Source organism: Peromyscus californicus, unplaced genomic scaffold (genome assembly GCF_007827085.1).
Source record: "Peromyscus californicus insignis strain IS unplaced genomic scaffold, ASM782708v3 Scaffold_24__1_contigs__length_46423439, whole genome shotgun sequence".
In the NCBI taxonomy this organism is placed as follows: domain Eukaryota; kingdom Metazoa; phylum Chordata; class Mammalia; order Rodentia; family Cricetidae; genus Peromyscus; species Peromyscus californicus.
In genome coordinates this window covers 18,805,794-18,830,670 of record NW_026294535.1, presented here as the reverse complement: position 1 = coordinate 18,830,670, position 24,877 = coordinate 18,805,794, and the positions used below count along the sequence as shown (strand labels likewise).

The window sequence follows — 24,877 nt, the reverse complement described above, 5'->3', positions numbered from 1 at the left end:
ACCCACTTTGTCTCTCTCTCTCTCTCATACATCAAAGGGTATTTATATTAAAATTCCCCCAAGGTGTTCATCACCAACTGCAAGCCTGGGACTCTGTTGAATTTGTGTTTGCTTTATGAGTTATTGCTGAGAGCTCTGCGGAAGACCTAGGAAAAGAAAGAAAATGGAAATTGTTTTCCATAAAGACTATCACAAACAGCAGAGATCCGAACACGCTTTTACTCCTCGCTCTGTGCGAACTAACTTGCTTATGATTAAAGAATGATTTTAATTGTCAAACTTTGAAATTTTATTAAATGTTTGCGGTAATGTATTGAATGAATCCCAGACATACATAAATAAACAGGCAGCTGTTTGCAATTTGCATTTTATCAGTTTTGCAAGAGCACAATGTTCTCCCTGCATCATATTCTCAGAATTTGCATCTTATCATCCTTGGCTATCCACTATATACTATGGAGTACTTGAATATCTCATTCTTTGAATTTTCATTTTTGATTGTAAATCAGGTGATGGCTGGCATTTTTCTCTTTTCTCATTTTTTTCTCTTCTCTCAACCTCCAAGTTTACTTACTTCCATTTCTTCTTGGCTCTAATAATAAAACACACAAAATATTTTACATTTTGGTTTGGAGCATCAATAATTCATATTTCTTTTGTTAATTACCATAAAATCTAAAGGCAAAAACAAAACCAAGCTTAGTGTTCTATTATGTTTTTTTAATGTCATTCAAGCCTCCTAGGTTTCTTTTCCATGCTCTTTCAGCATTGCATTTTAGATAGAAGGTTGGTGAGAGATTAAATTAACACTGCATATAAATCTGCATTTAGAGGACACTCACAATGAATGGAATGAACATTCTATGATATGAAGACAGGCGCTTCCATAGTCACTCTGGTATGTCCCTATCAGAATGGCCATGAGGCCACAAGGGAAGGCTGGCAATGAAAATATCTCCAGCCCCCTTCAACATGTGTCCCTGATCCTCATAGTCGACCAGCTCTTTCCTCTCCTCTCCCACTGCACCCACAGCATCCTGCAACATTTTCCCAAAAAACTCCTGGGGTCAGTTTACATTTCCTTGGTCTTGGTTGCCAGAGACTCAGAGGAACGGGCAACTGGCAGCTTGTGTTTTCTGTCTCTTCCCTCCAGCAATCCATCTGTCCACTGGGAAATGTCACAATGGCTGTTCTGCGCCCTAGCAAGAATATGTGTGGGAAGAAACACAAGCTAATCTTTCTCTTTTTGTTCTGAAGATGACAACAACAACCAGAAAGGATGAATTTTGGGCATTACTACTTTCTCAATCAAAAGCAAGTAAGAAAACATACATGCCGTTTATAAAATATTATTCATTTTATAAAGTGTTTTACAATATATAGACCTTAAATATAAGTCCTCATTCTTCCTGAGGTATAGACCTTTGTAGACAAATTCAGTTGAATTTGGTAATTTCTTAGTCACTTCGATTTCAAAATTCAGTCACATTTAAAGGTTTTGCTTGGGGTTTTGTTCCAACTCCAGACTCTGTGTGGCTGTTCCTAATTTCTGGGATGGGTCAAGGAGAATGGTAGCTGCCATGTGGCAGCCAAAGAGAGAATACATAATTTCCACAGGCCTGATGTAGCTGGGTCTTAACCCAGTTAACCGGCCTAGAGTTTCACAAACTTTAATGTGCACCCTAGTCACCTGGCCATGTTGGTAAGATGGGATCCTGCCACAGCAGGGATAATACGGAGACTCTACATTTCTAATGAACTCCCAGAGGATGGCATTGCAGTCGATCCTCAAATCATTCTTTCATGAACAAGGTTTTGCTCCCTGGATGCTGGGCTGGTTATCTACTTACATCTCTGTCAGAGGCCATCTGTTGAGATCGTAGCTCAGTGCCACGCTCACCCCAGTAGAGTTCAACAACAAACATATCTTTCTGAAGTTCATCCCCTCACTTGTTGCCAGAACGCTTCGTGCATTCACACCGTGATCTCTCCGTTTTTCAAGGGCTGTCTCCCACAGGACTGTGTGATGCTCTCCTACGTATCCTTGACACTTAGAACTCTCAAGAAGCGGTCTTCAACCTCCCATGTGAGAGGGGGCCTGCCTTTCCCCTAACCACGTGGCCCTGAGACATTCTTTTCAGAGCTTTTCCCCATGCCCGGAACCTGAGAAGTACAATGTAGCCCGGCATGGATGCTTGGATTCTGTAGTACACATAGATGGTACACACTCACCTTCTGAAGGACTTCTCCATCCCCCAAATACTTCTCCTGCCGCTGTCTAACAATTTGGTTTGGGGGAGGGAGCCACCGGGGTCCAAAATTAACAAGTATGACGGTATTAGGGCACAGAGCACATCCTTAACATTCCAAACGCGTCCCTCTCAGACAGAAACCATAGCGAGAAAAGCTGTGACTTAGAAATGCCTAGTTCCGTCAAGGATTTTCATTGTATCATTACTTTCGTTTTCTCTCTCCTCTGTTCCCTTTCAAATTATGTTTGATCGCACGTGACAATCCAGCCCAAGTTAAGAGAAAATTCAGTCAGTTCAATAATACCGTTGTCAATATTCTCTTGAAGCATAATTTGGTTTGGAAAATGAGGGGAGCTAGGAGCTGTCTCCAAAATGTAACTGTATACCGATTCTGGGTACTGACTCACAGTTGAAGTCAAATGAGGTTTTTAAAAAGTGTCATCTAGCCGGGCGGTGGTGGCGCACGCCTTTAATCCCAGCACTCAGGAGGCAGAGCCAGGCGGATCTCTGTGAGTTCGAGGCCAGCCTGGACTACCAAGTGAGTTCCAGGAAAGGCGCAAAGCTACACAGAGAAACCCTGTCTCGAAAAACCAAAAAAAAAAAAAAAAGTGTCATCTAATCCATTTCCTCTGGAGAAAGGAGAATAGCTAGTCTTTATGTGAACCTTCTGGAAGGCCCTGGTATAAAAGCTTATGGCATCAGAATATTTTAAAAATACTAGGATATTCATTTAGATACAAGGTCCCTATCTGAATTATTTGTTCTGAAAGATTCAGTTGTCTGAGGAATAATTTGTATTCACTGTAACTAATTTCTAAGCAAAGACCTGTCTGTGGTCAGGATCCCTAACAAATGTCTAATCTGAGATTCCCAACATTCCTGTTCCCTTGGTGAGTACAATGTATAACAAGTGGGAGAATACACTTGATACCTCCTTGGCAATCAAATTCATGGACTGCTAGCCTTTACCAGCCTACATCTGTCTAAGGTAAATACAGCAAGAGAGAATATCTTATTAGTGCAAAATATTTGCACTGTATTATAGCAAAGAGTAGTTTAGCATATGTAATTATTACAATTACTATGTTTGATGGAGAGGAAAAACAATATCAAATGGTTTTCTGATAACATAAAAATAGGTAAACCTGAACACCATGAAATAAAGTAATATTAACTTGCCACTGTACTGGGGGACTACTAACTCCCCAGGTCTCATATGTAGTTAAATGATCTTGAAATTTTTTTTTATTTTAAATGTTTTAAAATCTGTCTTGACTTAAGAACTTGTAATTTATTTCCAGGACTATATGGCACATTAAAGTCACCAGTGGGTATTTACCTGGATATATCTTTTCCGTTTTTGAATATGTTTTTGAAAAAGGAATTCTTCTTCGCCAGGCTGAACCATTATATGATGTTGACATATGTTTATCTGAGAAAATAAAAAAGAAGACTGCTAGCAAATATTGCTGAATTCGAACAACTACATTCCAAGAGCATTCTAAAGCTATAAATACCTCAGCAGTAAGAATTATCCTCCACGTGTTTCCTCTACCATTTGAAAACTAAGGCAACAGGGATACAAGTGAGTTTATTAAGCCCACTTAAGTGATCAGCAAGCATGGTTACAAATCTCTTAATTTACTGTTCATTTCCTCAAATAAGGCTCTATCCCATGAGGCTAATCTAGAAGACCGAACAATGTCTGGATACAGTATTTCATGACCTTTCTTCTGTGACTTAGCACACTGTCGTCCTAATGTTTGGAGAGGCCATAAATTTGAAAGAGAGCAAAGAGAGGTTTGTGGGAGGCCTTGGAGGGAGGAAAGGGAAGAGAGAGCTGATATAAGTATATTATACAATCTAAAAAAAATAAAGAAAATTAACATTTCAGACAATACATAATCTACTTTGTAAATATATTTTTAATTTTATTTTAAAAACAACAAGTTACATTTGCCTAAAGAAAGTGCCCTCTGTAAAAACAGTGACCACTGAAATCGTGAACTTGAGGCCTCAGGAAGCAAGAGCAGGCACACACACACACACACACACACACACACACACACACACACACAGAATAAGTTGTCTATAATGACATGATTTTATCTACTCCCTAACATTGTTATATATATGTTATATTATATGTTCTCAGGATTATTACCATACATCTATAGTTCTCAGAGTGTGACTTATAATAATATCAAGAATTTTCTTTCTTGTGTCGGTTTTGTGTGTTGATATTTTCACGAATGAGGCACAGTGGAGTCCAGGAGAGTGGGTGGCACATTCAGTTCACACAAGTCTAGACTTAGGCAATGCACTGTGCTAGTATGCATTGTAGTTTTCATAGCCACACCAGTATTACAGCAAAAAGAATAAACAGCATAATGCTATAGCAATACAATTAAAATCAGTTTCTTCTGAGTGCATACTTATTTGCTTATACACATCCATACACCATTATAGTCTAAAACGAACAATTAAAGTGAAACATCTACTTAAGTTGTTAAAGTTTCCAAAAGTTCTCGAGAAGTGGAATTCACAAACTACACTGTGAATAAAAGCTACAATGTAAATTACAGGGAACTGAAGGACGTTTTGTTAAGTCAAGAGAACTGAAACCCAGCTTCAAACCAGCACAATTCACCTTGAGCAGGAAGAAAAAGAAATTCTCTCCTGTGGCCTTGTACTTCCTGACATACACCATGCCTTTGCCTATGACATGATGAAGTGATTTAGAAGGGCATGGTGGGAGGGAGGAGAGGGTGTAAGAAAAATTGCCATTAACCCTCACACTAACCCTTTCGGAAAGCAATCAGGATGTCCTCAAGAAAAGACAGGGTGGTCATCTGACAGTAATAATTGAACAGTGCATTTAGTGGAACAAGAAAATGTCAACCACGTAAAAAGAATCCTCCCTAGAGAAATAAAACTGCCCAGGGTGAACAAAGGGCAGTACATGGAGGCGAATCCCTAAGGAGGTACGGTGTCACCTCCTCAGCACCCAGCATGAGGACTCTTCCCCGTCCTTGAAACCACGCACGACTCCTCATGGTTGCAATCCTCTGCTCAGTATCGCAGACGTTACAATGATGCTAGTCCAGTAAAAGCAGCGAGAGGGAGGAGTGACGATCGGGTTTCCGTGGGGGGAAATCCTACACTAAGGCGAAGTGCATCGGTCAAGAGTGAACCACATCAATAAAGAACCTCACCTGGGCAGAGGTTGAGTTTGGGCTCCTTGTTGACGTCAGTTTTGTTGTAGGACCCACCTGTGGGCCTGCTTCCGGGAGGGGTGTTCAGCGTGACCGTTCTTACCGCGTCTCTTTGGACATGCATATAGGAGGTGTTCTCAGCATTTCGGTTTTTATTATGATGATGGTAACTCATTTTATGTTTGGGATTTGGGGTGTGTACTACTGTAAATCAAGAGAATAGAGATGAGGGATGAAACAAGCCAGACTCACATTCAAAAAAAAAAAAAAAATACACAGTGCATGAAGTATGAGGTGGCAAAATAAAAGAAAATTTAAGCATTCAGAGAAGAGCTGGGGTGACCTTTACAGTAGACTTGAAGTTATATGGCAATAATTTTTCCTTGGAGTGGGAAATATTTGATTTTTAATCTCTGTGAAAATTATGATTAGAAATACCAAACACTTAGATATTCTACCTCTCCGCATTCCAGGGCCAGGAAAGTTCTTTGGTTCATCATAAATCCATTTTCTTTTCTTCACACCTTTAAAATGAGGCTTCCTCACTGGCTGGACATCATTCACTTGGAGGAGATACAAATTTTTACAGTTTTTAAGAGAGATGCTTTTATCTGAAAATTACTGAGGTGATAATTACCTATCTGTGCATTCTCACATCAAGCAAAAGTGTGTCACTCTAAAACTAGTTTTTAGAACAAAGAGTGGCTGGTTTTTAAGTGTCGAAAAGAAATCCCCCTTGGAAATACATTAATGAGAAAAAAAAAACCTTCAATAAGTTGCTTTCCTTTAAAAAACGTTTTATTGTTCTCCAAAGGAATGCATGGGCTTCTTAAAATAGCACAAAAGTGCACTCCAATCATAATTACAAATCCGCACATAATGCTGTTCTAAGGTCGTCATTGTTATCTTCAAAATGAATCTTTTTGTACTTTTTAAGCCCAAACTACTATTTCTTAATGAGTTAGGTTAATACCTGAAGCACTTTCATTGAATTTCTCCATATCCTTTTTAAAGTGTTACGAGGCTGACTACTCAGTTTGGTAGGGCAAAACTGACTATAAGAAAGAAGGTGGAAGCTTCTAGTCACACTCGTCTCACGTTATGTGGATACACTCATATCAAAAATTTCTACATGCATTCTCAGTTTCTCGAGGCTTCCCTAAGGAATGTTTTTCAGAGATTCCTAAACCAATTTTTTAGAGGCATTCTGCTAATCACAAAAGACTACAAGGGAAAATGAGTATCAGTGTACAGATTAGAGTCGTCTTCCACTAGTAGGCTAATAAATCTGTGTTTGCCTTAGCTTAAGCTTTCAGCCCTCAGAATCTTTGCCTCCTCCCCATACATCACTCCCATACTCCCACACCTAAGATGCTACCATCCAAAGTTATAACAAGTACTATTAACATGAGTTTCCTTCCGGAAGTTATTGTGGTTCTTCTCTCCTTCAGTGTCTGAGAACCAAGAACATTAACAGGAGTTCAGCAAATGACACAAGGATCAGGGGGAAGGAGAGAAGGGATGAAGCAGAATCCATCAAAGTACCAGCTCAAAGCACCAATGCCCAGGAGAAGCCAGATCGAGAAAAATGATCCATAATAATTACAAAACTGCCAATATGTTCCACGATGGTCAAAAACTAACGTGCTGTGGTAATGACCTTCTGCACAGGCAGTTTACTATTACATGAACATGTACCTTAAACTAGTGGGTATAATTGACTGGGACCTATATCACAATCTGCACTCTGGACTTAGAAGAAAAATACTATTTACTGCTTCAAATGGCAGATTTTTCAAAGCACACTTTTTCCTTTTCTTTCTTTTTTCTTTCCATTTCAAATTATCTTGCAAATAAGAAAAATACGTCCATAATAAGACAGACACATTCAAGGTCTAAAAGTGACAGAAGCACTGTCTTACTTGAAGATGGGGTCTCTCTGTACTTCATCCTGATGTTCTCAGTAGCATTTAATATATGTGTTGTAGGGACTAGGCGAGTAGTTAGGGGGCGCTTTGGATGTAGACTGTCCTTGCTCTCTTCTAAAGCAAACGAAGAAAATAAAATGTCAATATTAGTAAAAGAAACACTTCAGATGGGCACACCTCCTGCATATGTGTGTCATTTTCTAGAAAGCCTGGTTAAAATCATCTCACTGACACACTGTCCCTCAAGTACTGATAAAACTTTAAAAACTCAAACTATAGCTTCCATGCACAAGTGGAAATGCACAAGAGAGATTTCTGTGTTTTAGCATCTCCTTGAAAATTTTAAGTAGATGGTGTATTTTACAGGGAATAAGCCCATTTAAGTTCTCAAGACACTTTCAATGGGACCATGTTCATTTGACCTGTGCTTGGCAGGGGGACTATCCATATTCACAAGTATGAAAATGTTCTAAATCTGTGCTGTTTCACATAATAGCCCATACTCACATGTGTCTATTTACTACTTGGTGTGGGGGCTAGTGCAGTTGAAAAGCTGAATTTAGAACTTTATACATTACAATTTAAATTTAGGCACTCATACAAGGCTAGCTAGTGGCCTCCAAATTAATATAGCTGGGTTTTCCCCCTAGAATTTCTTTGATTGATTAGGGAAAAAATTAACTCTGATTATGAGACAGATTTACATATAATTTTCCACTAAATAATTTGACACAAATGTCTTTTCCTACACTTCTGTCCACCAGAGAACTCCCAGCTGCAGACAGATAGAGTGACACAAGGCTCAAGAGGAGACATTTACTTTATCCCTGGAATATTCACAGATTGTTGCTAGCAATTATTGCGTAATGGGTATGTCATCACAAGAATGGATCTCTTCAAAATGTTCATGAACAATGTTTCTAAGGAAATTTGGTCATTCTGTTTTAAGTTGCTAAAAAAGAAAAAAACTTCAAAGGTCTTGGTATTGCCATTTAAGGAGGCCAATAACCTTACAGCTGAAAGAGCCCTTGGAATGTCATTGCCCAAGAGACAAACTTTCCAGACTAGGAAACAGGCTATAAAACTTAAAACAATTAAGTGTGCAGCCAGTTCAGAGCCTTGGGGTTCTGGTGTCCTATTCAGTACTTTCCAATATATTACCTTTCTGATTACATTTGGTTTCCATAACAACTAAGATGTTCATTTAATTTATCTGCCCAACCTACAGATGGGTCAGTTTTATCACATGACCCCATTACCTTTGATATTTGAGCATTTTGAGGTGATTTCTTTCACTTCAGCTAATGCTTCACTTTCATCTACTCCAAGAAATATGATCCTCTGTGGAGCATAGCAGTCACCTCCTAGAATAAAATTTCACAGTCAGGGGCAGCAATAGTAACAAGAGGCACATGACTACCTTTTAATACAGGAATGATCACAATATCTCTGGTGTCCACTTTTGTTTAAACATGTCTCAGATTATGCGCCCCCCCATATCTCTACACATTCTATCAGAGATGCTTAGGCTAGTGTGTATGTGGATTAGCTATATTATTTGAGTGGCCAGAATGTAAACTGACATATAGATAATTGCAAGAAAGTTCACATATTCAACAAAATTAACTTCCCTCTAACATAGTGATCTTTAGAAGATATTCACAGTAAATGTAACTTATCCTTCATTTGAAATCTCCAGATACATGAAAGCAGTTTGGTTTTCCTTAAAGATCTTCCACATTTTTTCAAGATAAATACATATGCTAGCTTTAAATGCTACAATTGAGATTTATAGTACCTTCAACATGAAATTTATTCTTATTAAGCAAAAAATTATCTGTTTTAAATAACCATTTTCCTGTGTATGTGTGATGTGTTTATGTATACATATACATGTGAATGCATTTGTGTGCGTGTGTGTGTGTGTGTGTGTGTGTGTGTGTGTGTGTGTGTGTGTGTGTGTGTTACAGTGCAGATCAAAAGACAATCTCAGGTGCTGCTCTTCACCTCCCACCATGTTTGTGATAGTGTTTCTTGTTTACTGTTGTATTTGTCAGGCTAGCTAACCTGCCAGTTTCCAAGGATTCTCCTGTCTACAGCTCCCATAGCTCTGTAGGGGTACTTAGATTTCAGACACATGAGGGCGGGCAGTGGTGGTGCACGCCTTTAATCCCAGCACTCGGGAGGCAGAGCCAGGTGGATCTCTGTGAGTTCGAGGCCAGCCTGGTCTACAGAGCGAGATCCAGGACAGCAAAGCTACACAGAGAAACCCTGTCTCAAACACACACACACACACACACACACACACACACACACACACACACACACACACAAAAGATTTCAGACACATGATACCATGTATGACTTTGTGTAGGTTCTGCAGATTGGAACTTGGGGCCTTATCCTTACCTGTCAATTTACCTACTGAGCCATCTCTTGAGCCCCCTAGTAACCTTCTTTGAAAATAATATTCAGATGAGGATGCAGCTCAGTCGAGGAGCCCTCACCTAGCAGGCACAAGGTTCTAGGTATATCTCAAGCCCCAGTGTAACAAAAGTAAAGAGAACATTAAAAAACAAGTTATGGAATAACCTGTGAAAAAGTAGTATGTAGTATTTCACTTGCAATGTCCAGCATCTAATTAAAACTGAAAAGGTGTACTAAAAAACTCAAAAACTCAGCCGGGCGGTGGTGGCGCACGCCTTTAATCCCAGCACTCGGGAGGCAGAGCCAGGTGGATCTCTGTGAGTTCGAGGCCAGCCTGGGCTACCAAGCGAGTCCCAGGAAAGGCGCAAAGCTACACAGAGAAACCCTGTCTCGAAAAACGAAAAAAAAAAAACTCAAAAACTCAAATGTTTATCAAAACCAGAGGAAATTGAAAATGATCTAAGTAAAACAACAAGGAAGAAAAAAATAGTAATATGACTATTACATCCCCCCCCCCAAAAAAATGGTGGGAAATTCTTTAAAAGGTCAGACAGAGAGACAGTAGAATTTTATTTAAAGTAGCGGGGGGAAGCAAAGAGGAAGCATTAGCAAGCAAGACTTTGGGTCAGCAAGAAGGATCCAGTTGTCTCTAGAGTAACTCATAATAAAAAGTGGTATCAAGATAGAACTTGACAAAAAGAGAAGTCAAGGTAGACAATAAGCTCCTGAAAAATGCGTTCAATGCCATTAACCATTAGGGAAACGTGAACTAAAATGAGGTATCACAAGCTAGGCAACAGAAGAGCCACAAGGTAGAAGCGATGTCTGTTGTTGGCACTGCTGGTACTTTTCAAAAACGCCACACAGAGTGGTGAGAAATTAGAATTCTCAGCTGCACACATTCCTCCACCGAGGTGATATGCTCAGCATTCCTGCTTGTGTTTTCATGCAGAGATGGCCACAGGATGGGACTTTCAGGAGAACAAGGCAGCATTGTGCCATCTCTTTAACGCAAGGGAAGCTGCAAGGGATCTGAATCCTAACACTGGCACCTGCCGAGCGACACAGCCTGAGCAGAGTCACCTAATGCTTCCAGACTCCATTTTCTCTTTAAAACATAGACAGTTTAATATTTGCTCATTCAATGTTCATGCCATCTTTACAGCTGCTGGGAATACTGGGAATCCTTTCTCCCCAGCCCACCCCCTCTCGTGTGTGTGTGTGTGTGTGTGTGTGTGTGTGTGTGTGTGTGTGTGTGTATGTGTGTGTGTGTGTGTGTGTGTGTGTGTGTGTGTGTTCAGAAAGAAATGCATGCACATTTAGAATGTTTGTAAATAGGTACATATAAATGCATATATGCACTACCTCCTTTTATGCATATCTATGTATATGTATGAAATTTAAACAGCAGTGTCAAAGAGTTACTGCAACAATCAACAATGTGGACATATTTCACACAATTAAACTTAAATACTAAACTAAAATACTCAAACTGAAGGAACCCAAACTGTACATCTCCATTTAAATAGCGATTAAATATGTAAAACTAAACTGTGGGGGCAAAGATCAGAGTGTGGTTATCAACGAGACGTGATTATTGCCTTTGCTAGTCCCTTAGTGACTGATAATAAAATGCTGATGGAAGCGGTATTGGGATATAACAGAACTTGACAAAAGAGTATGTCAAGGTAGCCAATAAGTTCATAAAAATACAGCTACACAGATGGGTGTGCATGTGGAATTTCTTCCCAAGCTATGTACCTCAGAGTAGCATGCTTCATTAAATTCAGAGTTCAAGAAGACATTGAAAATAATAAAGCTAGAAACAATGTTTCACGTGTTTAAATTAAATATGGACTCGCTAGCTACAATTGTAAAATGTACCACTTTTCCTCTCAAGATGGTCTATCAACTATTTAGAAGACTCAAATTATCAATTTAGCATATACGGAGACCCCGGAAATGTTTGTAACTGAACAAAGACTTTTATGGTAGCTGGAGAATCACCAAGATTCACTATTTCAGGAACCCCCTCTCCCAGATGACTGAGAGCTTAACATCCTCCAGTACTGCTGTTAAACAGTTGATTATTCACAGAAGTATTAGAAAGAATAATGGAAGTGCAATGCCAGTCTCACACTTCCTAAGTCTCAAGGAAGCAAGAAATGCATATGAAGGAAGCTGGTGTTTTACATGAAAGGGTTAGTTCATCAATGACTGGAAATAACTTTTTCCCAACCAAAAAAGCCAGATAATTTAGTAATATTTTGCCCAAGTATAAAATGTCAGTTTTGCTCTTTCTCTCACTAGAGCTAGAACTTGTTGCTTCAAAGCAACCAATGATAACACTGAGTCTACTGCAGATATAGAGGAGGGAGGAGGTGGAGAAGAAGAAGAGGAAGAGAGAGAGAGAGAGAGAGAGAGAGAGAGAGAGAGAGAGATAAATGTGGTGATATTTCATTTGTATGCTAATAAATAAAGTTTGCCTGGAGATCAGAGGAAATAGCAAGCCATTTTAAGTAAATACGAAAGTCAGGCAGTGGTAACACACACCCTTAATCCTATCACTTAGCAGCCAGTGTCTCTGAGTGTTCAAGGCCATACTAGGGAACAGAGCCAAGCATGGTGACACATGCCTTTAATCCCAGTACCAACCATAGAGGCCTGGGGGTCTGTACAGACAGACAGACAGTGACAGAGCTGTGTAGGAAGAGAAAGTATGGTAGCTGGGCTAAGAGAGCCAATGAGAGGGCAGAATAGCAAGGCAATAAAAGCCTGGGTAGACAGGAAGTCATGGCGTTTGGAAGTGGCAGAGTCGGTGAGGTAGGTTGGCTGGTGGCTCTCACTATTTCCCTGATCTAAGGCTTTCACTCCTATATTTGGCTCCGTGTTTTTTATTTAATAAGAACATTTAGAAATTCATCTACAGAGAAGGAAAGAAAGAAAGAAAGAAAGAAAGAAAGAAAGAGAGAGAGAGAGAGAGAGAGAGAAAGAAAGAAAGAAAGAAAGAAAGAAAGAAAGAAAGAAAGAAAGAAAGAAAGAAAGAAAGAAAGAAACGAAGGAATGAAGGAAGAGAGGGAGGGAGGGAGGGAGGGAGGGAGGGAGGGAAGAAGGAAGGAAGGAAGGAAGGAAGAAAGAAAGAAAAAGAAAAAAATTAGCACAAGGGGGAAAGATTGACTGAAGACAATGGCTGAAAACAGGTGGAAATCAGGCCTGTGGAGAGCATCGCCAACGTGCTCCAGCCTTGATGGCATATGTTGGCACTTTTCTCAGCCTCCTCTCTTCTTTGACATATATTCTTCCTATCAATCTTTTTTCTGCATCAGAAAAAGGTGTCTACATCTTCTCAAGAAACTAGCATTTCTAACAGAGGAGAGATTTTCTTATACTCTAATGACCAATAGTCTTAAAATATTTAAGCTATGAGAAACAATGATAATGAATGTCTTGGTGTAAATGATACATATATTCAAATATAACTGCCATAACTTTCTATAAGTGTTTATTAACCCCGTCTTGTAGCTGAAAGTTTTCCTGTGTCCCGCCCAGTCCGCAGCCACTCAGACCCAAGTAAACACAGAAAGGCTTATATTAATTACCAATTGTATGGCCTACTGGCTCAAGCTTACTACTGATTACCTCTTACACTTACTACTGATTAGCTCTTACAGCTCCTGCACTTGGCTCTGTGGTAGTATGGAAATGCATGTGCTTAATATCTGAATTATATCCTGAAGTTGAGCGCACACACATCCACACCAGATTTCTCATAATGGTATGGAAACTGGAATATCTTGCCTTCTACATGGAGTGTAAATTCTTTTAAGGCATATGGTATAGATGCCAGCCTTTCAGAGCATCTTATTTTATGCGGGATTTCCAAACCTTGCATCAAACAGGAAATATATTAAAAACAAAAAACAAAAAACTAAGGACAAAAACTCAGTTCCAGAAGTAACACATTTAGAACCATCTAGCTCACCTCCATTTTCAAAAGTAGCAATGTCAGTCCTTGGTTTCCTATCCAGTGATGTTTTTGCCTCGCCCAGCCTGTCCAAGAGGCTAAACTTCGTTGGAACTGTGAGACCATCCCCTAGAAATGGAAGAAATAAAAAGTCACTCCAGCCACCTTTACATTATAAACAAGATTGTGATAGAATTCATGGCGACAGTTAAGTAGCTTAGACACTAATATATACACAATTTGTGTAATGATCTGGTGAACAATAGATAAGTGCATTTATTTCAAGCTAATTTTGATAAATGACAAAAAAGCAGTAGTTTGTTCTTTTTTGGATTGGTAACTAAATGGCAATGAGAGGTTTAAACAATCTTACACTATTGTGTGAGTGTAATATGTTTAGTTTATCTGGTGTTTCACTGTCGTAGATTTGAAATAATTCTTTTGTTTCCTTCTCTTCATGATTAATTTAGCAAACAGCATTAGAGTCATTATTACTGATACTTGATAATTATTCTCTAAATTTCATTGTACATCTCCAAATAATCTACTTTGAAAGTAAGCTGTTGACATCAGAATGAAGAGATACACAGCAGCCTAAAGCAGTGTGAGATTCTGGACTGGATAGTATGCCAAGAAAGAGTAAATTCACTTTGTGGATAACAGAGGCCTAGCTGGTGAAATGTGTGGAGGGAACCCGTAAACAATAACACTGCTTCAGAGGAAGTTTCCTGATTTTAACATTTATGCTGCAGTTGTGTAAGAACATAGAGCACCATATCTTCACTTGCAGCAGTTCAGAAAATAGTAATGGTAGTGTTCACACTCACTCTAACACTAAGTAAAAACCCAGAAGTAGTAAAATATTAACATTTGCTGTGCATCTAAATCAGGAGTTCTCAACCTGTGGGTCACGAGTCCTTTGGGGTCAAACAACCCTTTCACAGGGGTTGTCGCCTAATATCATCAGAAAACACAGATATTTACATCATAATTCATAAGAGTCGCAAAATTATGGTTATAAAGCAGCAGCAAAAATAATTTTATGGTTGGGGGTCACCCAAAACATGAGGAACTGTATTAAAGGGTTGCCGCATTAGGAAGGTTGAGATCTACTGATGTAAGCAATCAGGGAGTTCAGGGATTAACTTTCTGAAAGCAATACAAGGTAATGTTTATATGTATACAAATGTATGTATCATTTCTTTTACAATCTTCCCTTTTGAATTTTGACTGGTAACTTGGTCTTTTGTTTTTGTTCGCCTGTTTTGAGGTTTCTCGCATCTAGTTAGTACAGGCTGCAGTCTGCTCCACCTTCTGATGGTCTGTTGCTGCCACCTCCTGTCAGCTGTTTAAACATCTTGCCACACAGAGGCAGGGAGGCACAGATGCTCTGTTCTGTATCCCTCCGATCATCCTCAGCCATCCTCATCTCTTTTTTCCGTTCTCCCTTCTCTCTGCTAGCTCCTCTCTCTGTGTACCCTCCCTCCTTCCTGTCCTCTAGAGATCAGGGAGCAATGACATTCTCTTCTATTGCTACAATATGTACACAAGCTCACTCTGAAACCAGGAAACCTGCATGAACTTTTAACACTCATGGACTTTTCTTTAAGTTCCTGCTTTCCTATACACAATACAATGCTCTTTGTCTTGCCTTCAAGGACAAGGTGCTGACCAGCAGCAAACTCCGACTTGCTCAGAAGAAATGCACCATGAAAGAGAGAGTCTAGGACTTGCCCATCAAAACTGCCTTGAACTTGCCTGACACACAACAGACATTCATTCAACAGACGCATTCTTCCACCGACATCATTTCGCCACCTCACTTTTGTCCACACTGACCTAGGTTACCCTTTCCATTTAAAATAAAACAGCAAGCTCTTTCTCACAGAAAGACTTACCACGGACACAGAAAGGCACATTATTTACAGAACGCCTGTGTGGCGTGTGAGGGTTGCCTGTATCTGTGAAGTCTATTCATTTGGCGGCTCCTCTGGGGAAACATCATTACATTAACAGCATCCTTTCATAGGAAATTTGGGTCATCCGGTAAAAAGCTTCCTTCTCACTCACAAGCCAGACGTATTATTTATTATTTAATCCTGCTCTAGTGTACACCGCACTAAATAATTCAGGGTCTATTCACTAAGGATCTCTTACATGTCACCTTGAATAGTACCGTCTTGAGTCTTACCTTCTTGCAATTCGCTGCCATTTTCCAAAGGCTTTTCTAACTCCTTTTCTGGTGTAGAAGCTACGCTTTTTGATGATGAAATGTCCGGAGGAGCATGGAATCTATAGTATTCACCTAAACTCCCATGAGAAAAGAATAGTTAGCATGTGGAGCATATCAACCATTGGAAATCCCACAATTATTTGATTTCTTACCAGATTTATAACACATCTCCTTTATTGCTCTCTTCTCTTCAATTTCTTCAGGTGTCTTTGTCCATAAACTAGAAGCATCTATAGGATATATTTTTTTAAAAATTAAATTGCCCCAAATTCAAATAATCTGAAAATTTATAAATCAGAAAGAAAAATCCCAAATATTGTTTTCATAGAGAGACTGTTCTTCATCTAATGTTTGAAGTAAAAATAAATAAATAAATAAATAAAAAAGAACAAACTCATATTTCAAAATGCTTCCATGTTCAGTATTTGAAAGAATCACGGAAGAGAAATTGTATATTTTATGCTCTATGTCCTGAAAGGAGAAGCTGAAAGCACAGACTTGCTGAGATGCTGTGTGGTAGAGCGTGTGGGCACGAGAGAGGAAGAAATGATAACAGGCAAAAAGAACGGCTGAAGACTTCTGTGTATTCCTAAGCATGAAGCTATGACCGTTGGTACCCACAGAGAAATGCATTCCAGGGCAGAGACAAAGTAAATCTGCGATTTCAGGTGTTCATCTGGAGTTCATCTGAATGGCTCCACTGTGCCGTGATGATATGGGAAAAAAGGGTGAAGGACCATGATGCAGAACACATGGGCCCTAATTCTGTCCACACTTCTCTACAGAAGATCAGGGATGCTGTAGATGACAGTACTTTAAATTCCAAGCTACTCCCTGGATCCTTAAAACTCAAAGGAGTAAATGTTATGAGACATAGATGTATGTACATCAGTGTCACTGAGGTTGTCTCTTATGAGGCTATCTGTAGCTCTGTAAGTACATGTGCTTAATTAAACATGACATATGTCTCCCAGCCATCATACAACAAAACCTTTTAGTCCAAAGAAGCATAAGCATATGTAGACAGAGAATAAATTAAAAAATAAAATTAATTTCTTTAATAATATTAGTATTTTCTCAACAAAATCTGGAATGTACGTTGCTTCTTAAGTCTCTAATTGTTGAGGAGTATGTAGAAAATACTGTGGGTTTTTACATGTGTATTGTAATCCAAGAAAATACTGTGGGTTTTTACATGTGTATTGTAATCCAAGAAAAGGGGTACTAACCATTTTGTTCCTCTTCTTCCTCCTCCTCTTCTTCAAAGTTAGTTTTTAAAACTAATGGATTATGGATAGGTCGTGATACATTCTCCATGGGTTTCAGAGGTTCCTGACTCTGGCTTGGGGGTGGATTTCCTTCCTGACTTTCTTTCTGTAAGGTGGTGTCTACAGAGAAAACACAATGCTTTAGTCTGTTCAACCACTATTACTAATACATTCAATGACCAACCATTCTTTTTGTTGTTATTTTTTTATTTCTTAAAAAAAAAAACCCAGAAATGGTTTCTTGTCTTCTGGATGTGATAGAACTGTTGCACTCATGAGATCATGGTAGCTGTAGTAGCCTGAGCAAGACCTGCTCAAAATCAAGCCAGTCAACATCCCAGTATAAAGCAGTAGGGATTCCCAAGGTCCCTTCCCTAACTGAAGAGTTGGACAGTTAATAATTTTTGAAGAAGGAAAATTTATTTTTCTTTGTTAGTGTGGCCTTTGGTAGGTTAATCACACTCCAGTGGATTGCCACTGATCCATGAGTATATAGACAGTAGAAATTGGTCCTGATGGTTTAAAACCAAACCAAACAAAAAACAGGTGGAAAGATGGGAGGTGGAGAGTGGATCTAAGAGGAGTTAGGGGAAGTGGGTGGTGAATATTATCAAAATACATTACATGAAAGTCTTAAAAAATTAACAAGATTTTATATTAAAAAAAAACAAAATCTTGAGAAGGAGGAGGCTGGAGAGATGGTTCAGCAGTTAAGAGCACTGACTGCTCTTACAGAAGACCTAGCGTTTAATTCCTAGCACCCACATGGCAGTTATTGTCTGTAACTCCAGTCTTAGGGGATCCAACACCCACTTATGGCCTCTGCAGGCACCAGGAACATACATTCAGACAAAAACAAAAACTTATACAAATAAAATAAATAAATACAATTTTAAAATACCATGAAACAGGGCTTCTTGTACCCAGTCTTGGCCTCAAACTAACATTCATTTACAGCCAACCTGGCTTTGAATGATTGTCCTGCTTCTACTTCCCCAAAACTGGGGTTACAGTTGGATACCACTACACATGGTTTATGTGAGGCTGGGGTTTAAACCCAGGCCTTTGTATGTGGTAGGCAAGAATTCTACCGACTATAATATAAACCTGTCCCTTTAAACCATTATCTTCTTAATTAATTGTATATTCAAATGTTTCCTTTATTTTTCAAAAGACTATTATACCAATTGAATAACTATCAACGTTTTGTCTGTAACTAAGGGAAAATATGTCATTTGCTATACTTTATCATTGTGATGAGCTGGATGTGGAGTTCACACATTGTGTGTGGCATTCCACGTTTGGTCCCTGGTTTAGGGTGGATTACATTCACAGTGCTGTGAAGTGACAAGCATCAAGCTCTGGATGTTAATGTTTTCTCGGGATGACACCATTCTCGGGGATAATCCCTTTGATGCTGGGCAGTGACTGTGAGCACAGATTTGAGTCAGCAACGTAGTCGAGAAGTAAAGGACTCTGTCTATAGTGTGCTGTGGTGCTAAATCATGGGCTCTGGTTAAATCAGGGTGCTGTGGTAGGTCGGGAGTAATGTAATAAAGTAATTTATTTTCAGCTTATGACAGATTGATTATAGGTGTGTGCTACCATGCCCAGCTTAATGGGCAGTTTGATATAAGCCCCACGGCCCCATGAAGAAAACCATGAAGAACGCGCATAATTGATAATTTCACTTAGAGCATAGATATGATCTACAGTGTCCAATCAACTAATGGAAAAATTGTCTTGGGAAGCACCTAATCCTGGAAGAGTACAACTGGTGATTTAGCCAACACTCTGTGGCTCCATCTCACCTATTTTACATGTGCTGTTGGGTGGGCCTCAGTTCAACAAGTGGAATCCCAAAAAACCATTTCACTGATTGTCTTTTTTAACATCTAACTTTTATCTTATCTTGACCCGAGGGACATGATTACCTATAAGTTATGTAATGTTCCGTACTAACTGATGCTTTTTTAGCTGTGTCTTTTCATAATTTATAATATGTCCACCTTGGATTTATAAGTAGTTATATGTACTTAATGAAACACAGAAAGGTAGATGCTTTTCCATAAATGTACTACATGACAATGTAAGGATTTAAGGTTAAAAAAAGAAAAAGATTTATCATTCAAGTTCTGAATGACATAGCATTTGGTAGACAGATGTCACTACAAATATGGGAACTATCAGGTCTGCTAGGGATCAACTATATCTTCTATAGTATTCATTATTTCCCAAATGAATAGGTAATATGGTAGCTCAGTACATGGTTTTTTTTAAAGCCCTTGATAGTTTTGTATGCTTGGGACACAGTTTATCTCCCAAAGTCTGATGTGCTAGAATATTGAACCCCAGTGTGGTGTCATAAGGTAGTGGAACTTTGAAGAGGTGAGGCCAGTTGGAGGGGAGAACTGCCACTCTCATGAATGGATTAATGTTCTCTCTCTGATAAGGGTCAGGGCTCCTGAGATTCATGGAGTTCTCATGAGTGGACTGTTTTAACATGAGGCTGGAATCTCCCCTTGTGCTATTTACACCTGTACATTTCCTTTTGCTTTATTGTGATGTAGCTGGGAGACCCTCACAGGACATCATCGGTACTGTGTTGTTTGGACCTTCCATCCACTAGAATCATAATCCAGATCAACCTCTTTTCTTTATATACTACTCAGTCTCTGGTACTTTGTAACACCAAAACAAAACAGACAAAAACAACAGTCTGTCTACTACCTAGAAATTGAATCTTCTTTCTAGAGTACAGAACTGTGTCTGAGCCAGAGGAAAACTTAACATGAATGAGTTTGCAGCGTAACATGATTAACTAAGATTTCCCAGGTTAGAATCTATAAGAGGTAATGCTGTATGCCTTTGTTAAGTGTACGGAATTGGCAAGTGAACAAACCAAAGATCCTTGGTCTCATGGAGATTTTATTCTACAAGGAAGTATTAGGCAATAAGCAATGCACAGAGCAAACAAATTAGACTGCATCTGAGAAATTAATGGGGTGTGGCAAACGGGAAATAGAGGAGGGCCAGGAAAATTAGAAGTGTATATGGAGGAGATGGGACAGGAGGCTATATTTCAATTATGGCACCAAGCAGAGACCTCATTAAAGGCAATATTTGAGCAAAGCTTTGAAGAAATAAAGTAGCTTGCCACAAAGATATTGAGGAAAGGGTACTTCATGCAAAGCCCTGGAAACAGAAATATGCTAACATGCTCCAGGAAAGACAAATAGGGAAATATACAGTTGGAGTGAAATGAGAAGTGTCTGAGTTCAGGGGAGCTAGCAGAGTACTTGATCAAATAACTTTCCAAATTCAAGCTCTTGTTAGGACTCTGACCTCTATGAATTAGATGAAAGGACACTGAGGGATTTTGAGTAGAGGACAAAACCTGCTTGATCATAAGACTGTAGGTGCTGGGCTTTGAACAGACATAAAGAGAGAAAGCAGGGGGAAACCAGGAGCTGCTGTAACAATCCAGTTATGAGACAATCATGGCAGCTTGATCCGTGTGGAGACTGTATAGATGATGATGAAGTCTGACTCTGATATGTCCAGGTGGTAGAATTATGTCTCTGTATGGATTAGATGCAGGATATGACAGAAATTTGGGGGATGATTCAAATGTCCTAAGCTACTGCAAGGCTGGGCTTACAGTCAAGATGAGTCAGAACCAGCTATGGATGGAGCCGTTTTGAAAAAGTACAGATAAAATCATGATCTCTTAAACATGTTAAATGTGAAACAATCGTTAGTCATACAAATCCAGAGACAAAGTAAAAAGTTGAATTCAGATGTCTAGTGGTGTGTGTGGGAGGGAGAAATCTCGATTTGGAGTGGTATGTAAACAGAGTCAATGATGTGTGAATCATTGAAACCACAAAGTTGAGACTGGAGAAAGAGCTCAGTGGTTAAGACCATGTCCTGCACAACCCCAAGGACTGGAGTTCAGATCCTAGCACCCATGTGACAAGCTGGAGTCCTGTGACGGTCTAGAACTCTAGCTCTATGGTATCTGACATCCTCTTCTGGGCTCTATTTGTGTACACAGATAGGTGCACTTGAACACGCACAAGTATAGACACCCACGAAGACACAGGCCAGCACGAATAAGTAAATAAAATAAACCTAATAATTACTAGTGGGGAAAAGGAAAGGGGGACAAAAGTGATGAGAGGTGACAGAATAGTAAAGAGGGGTGACTATGATCAAGATCAACTATGTACAAATGAGACAATATAAACAAACCCATTGTTATGTATAACTAACGTGTGATAATAAACATTAAAAATAAAAATAAGACTGGGTGATATTACAAGACAGGAGACAGGAAAAAAAAAGGAGACTCAACAACTTCCTTGGATACCACCCATGAGGTGTAACTGGCAAGGGCAAGTTATGGAGGGCACAGAAGGAAAACACTATTGAGGTTGTCAAGCTGCTAAGAAATTATATGAAAGGAGAAGGAGATGTCAGATGTGTCCACTTCTTCTAGTAGCTCAGGTGACATGAGGACTCAGATTTGACCAGTGTATTTTATAATCTGCACACAGTGGGGAGAAGGGCCAAAGAAACCTGATTACTAAAAAATAAAGGAAGAAAGAAAGACAGAGAAAGAAAGACAGACAGGAAGGAAGGGAGGGAGGAAAATATTTACAGCAAGAATAGACAAACACTTTAAGAGCCACTGCAGTGGGGAAAAAAATAACAACAACAACAACATGGAGTAGTAGCTACTTGTGAGAGAACGGATTGAGAAGAAATACTATTTAGTTAATAAAAAGATAAATGTGTGTTCATATGATGAAAGGAATGGCTGGGTAAATTAAAATGGCTGTGTAGAAGTCACAGGAAGAATTGTTCATTTAGTTACCAAGTGGGGAGACTGACTAGATAGAGAATGATAGTTCATTATGGTAAGTGTGAAGAAGAGACCAGTACAGATTGTAGTTAGGTGGGTAGATGGAAATCATCTGGGATGAGGAGATGTTGGAAGATGAATGAGAAAGAAGACAATACAAAATCATATTCTAGAAGAATAGAGATGTAGCTGAGGACCAATATAGAACATGGCTGAAGTCAGTAGTATAGACTCATTTGAGGTCTATGGCCAAGAATTTAAACTCCATCAGCATGGTCATGTGCTTTCTTTAACCATGAGCAATTTAACAGATACAGGCACAAAATAAGTGGGGAGTCATGTACCAATATTATGGCTGTAAGAATAGTTTCCTGCAGTTAGTGAATGGTAACAGATTGGGAAGTGTGTGGAAAACATTGGTTGCCAGGGAGACTCATGAGAAGATATTGCAGGGGTCAGTGACTGAGGACTTAGAAGCATAAAGAGGCTAGGGTGATGATAGAGCACATATTTTCCTATTGAAATTACTAAGAATTAATAGAGTGGTACTGATATAGTAACAATGATCTACAAGTTGCATGTGGTTGAAAACGAGGTGAAAGGAGGTAGATGAACATAGCAAAAGACAATGGCACAACACTAAGGAACAAACAAATAAAAATAATTATCATCAGACTCATGCTGGAGAGTATTAGAAAGAAGTGTCAGAAACAGTCTGAAATTGGCCGCAAGGACCAAGAAAATCTCTCCTCTCACACTCAGAGCTGGTGGTACTTGAGATTTGGAAGAGAGGGAGTTGGGGTGGGGGGTGGGGTTGTCAGTCAACAGTGAAGAGTGCCATCGCACTCGAGTCCTCAAGGGAAAACTTCTTACATAAAAGTGTGAAAGATGAGAGGAAAATCCAGAGAAGATAGAGTCGTGTTGACAAAGGAAAGCTGGAGATGAATGAGTGAAAAGGACCAGCTGAGAGTCTCTTACACTGATTGACATAAAAATAAAAGCCAGAATGAAATTAGTTCTATTCAAAATAGAAGTTCTATTCAACATCCAAGTGTACACAATGAGCCTCTGCTGGATATATAGTGTAGCGAGTATAAGGAACTCTTTCCTGTCTTCCAAAGAGTCAAGGAGATTTAAGGAAACTGGGCATTATTTGTCTACACATCTCTTTAATAACTTCTCATGAACGATTATTGGGAAGGGTTGGAATCAGTGCACGGGTGCAGATTTGACCCTATCAAACGGAGGCTTACTCCAAGTGTCAGGCTAAGCCCTAACCCCTGTTGGAAAAGTTGGTACTTCCAGAAAGCCTAGTTCTATTTACAACACACAAGAACAACCCACACAACACTACAGCACTTACACCAGAGCTTATTTTAACAGTGGGAAGACGAATGATAGTCATTTACACAGGCATCTCATTCAGCTCTGCTCTGAGAGGAGGTAGTCTTTGTTTCCTGCTGGTCTTAAAAAAGCCAGTGAAATCCCTGGGATTAAACTACCGGATAAAAAATAATGCCATGGGAATGTTTTGCCCCGGATAAAAATCATACCGTTGTAAACTAACAAAGCCAAGTTAATCCGTTACACAGCTTCACCACTTTCATCCCAGCAAGTTTCTATCTCTTCTCGACCACCAATTTGTCTAAGCAACTAATTTACTACACATTTTTTTTTTTTGGTTCAGACATTGCAAAGCAATGGCAAAGAAATTAATTATGTTCCCCAGCCTCCAGATGCTTACATTCTAGTGAGGAAGAGAAACAATAATAAAAGTATTGCATATGTGATGTGCTTTATGAGGTCAAAAGTCTCCCCAAGTATGTAATAAAGGGGCTAAAGTTTTAGCTCTCCACTTACTGAGGTTCTAGGAAACTAATCTTTTCATTCCCAAAGGACTAATATCATATTCTGCTCTTATCTAGGACCATTCCACCAGAGACATATGGTGACCGGAGCAGAATAAGGTTGCTACAGCATCAGGGAAAACCTTGAGATCACCAATTTCTCCAGCAAGGTTCCCTTAAATATGAGGTTCTCTGTGTTCTGTGAAGAATCTATGTCAAGTCTCACCACAAAGGAGCATTTCTGTATCACTGCAGACAGCTGCTGTGACAGACAATGACACGTAACCCAGAGCATGTCTTGGCTCTCCCCACCTATGAGAGATGCCTGGCACTTCTCACCTGGGGGTTTGCAACTGTGCCTCCCTAGCCTTCTACACCAAGACCGGACTCTAATACTGGAGATCCAGTTATGACAGAGATACTCACTGCTACTTGGTGGCAAAAATAATCCATTGATATTTCGGGGTTTGCTGTGGTAAAAAATACAGCTGATCTTCACACAACCAAGAGGTTGGGTTTCCCAGAAGCATGAAATGCTGCAGTTTTGCTATGGAAAGGAAGTAGGAAGAAAATACAATGTTTAGCTACTCACAATAAATGCAGGCTGTCAGAACACAACGCAATGTGAAAAGGATAGCTTTAATGGCTGACTTAGAATCGTCTGTGTTTCCTACATCTTGCCCCCCTAAGCTTTTCTATTTAAAAAATAAAACGTCCTTTTATTTTGTACAAGTTTAGTTTGAACCAAGTGAAAAACACTTAAATTGTTGGGGAGGAAGAATGATTTCTTCCCTATTTTGTGATAAAAGTTTATTGCAATGGTAAAGGTAGGAGTGTTTTAGTGAAGACGATCAGTCATTTTACCTGCATTTCCAT

General features: G+C 39.3%; 1 protein-coding gene across 2 annotated transcripts; it reads right to left on the bottom strand.

The window, feature by feature from the left end:
* Window positions 1–566: 566 nt before the first annotated feature.
* CUNH12orf50 (chromosome unknown C12orf50 homolog) lies at window positions 567–24,877 on the bottom strand. Of its 2 annotated transcripts, XM_052752893.1 has the most exons (12): window positions 24,866–24,877; window positions 24,428–24,548; window positions 17,249–17,407; window positions 16,172–16,249; window positions 15,978–16,091; window positions 13,805–13,915; window positions 8,655–8,759; window positions 7,390–7,506; window positions 5,926–6,030; window positions 5,468–5,671; window positions 3,592–3,684; window positions 567–592 (listed from the first exon to the last, which is right to left on the bottom strand). In XM_052752893.1, exons 1-12 carry the CDS (start codon window positions 24,875–24,877, stop codon window positions 567–569), a joined length of 1,245 nt encoding a protein of 414 aa, XP_052608853.1. The 2 variants fall into 2 exon arrangements, with proteins under 2 accessions (XP_052608853.1, XP_052608855.1); XM_052752895.1 differs by lacking the exon at window positions 7,390–7,506.

Coding starts and splice junctions, on each gene's coding strand:
- CUNH12orf50 (XM_052752893.1), bottom strand. Junction 8,760..13,804: donor TGCTACTTTTGAAAATGGAG/GTGAGCTAGATG, acceptor ATTTTATTCTAG/GAGGTGACTGCTATGCTCCA. Junction 7,507..8,654: donor AAAATGCTCAAATATCAAAG/GTAATGGGGTCA, acceptor TTGCTTTAGAAG/AGAGCAAGGACAGTCTACAT.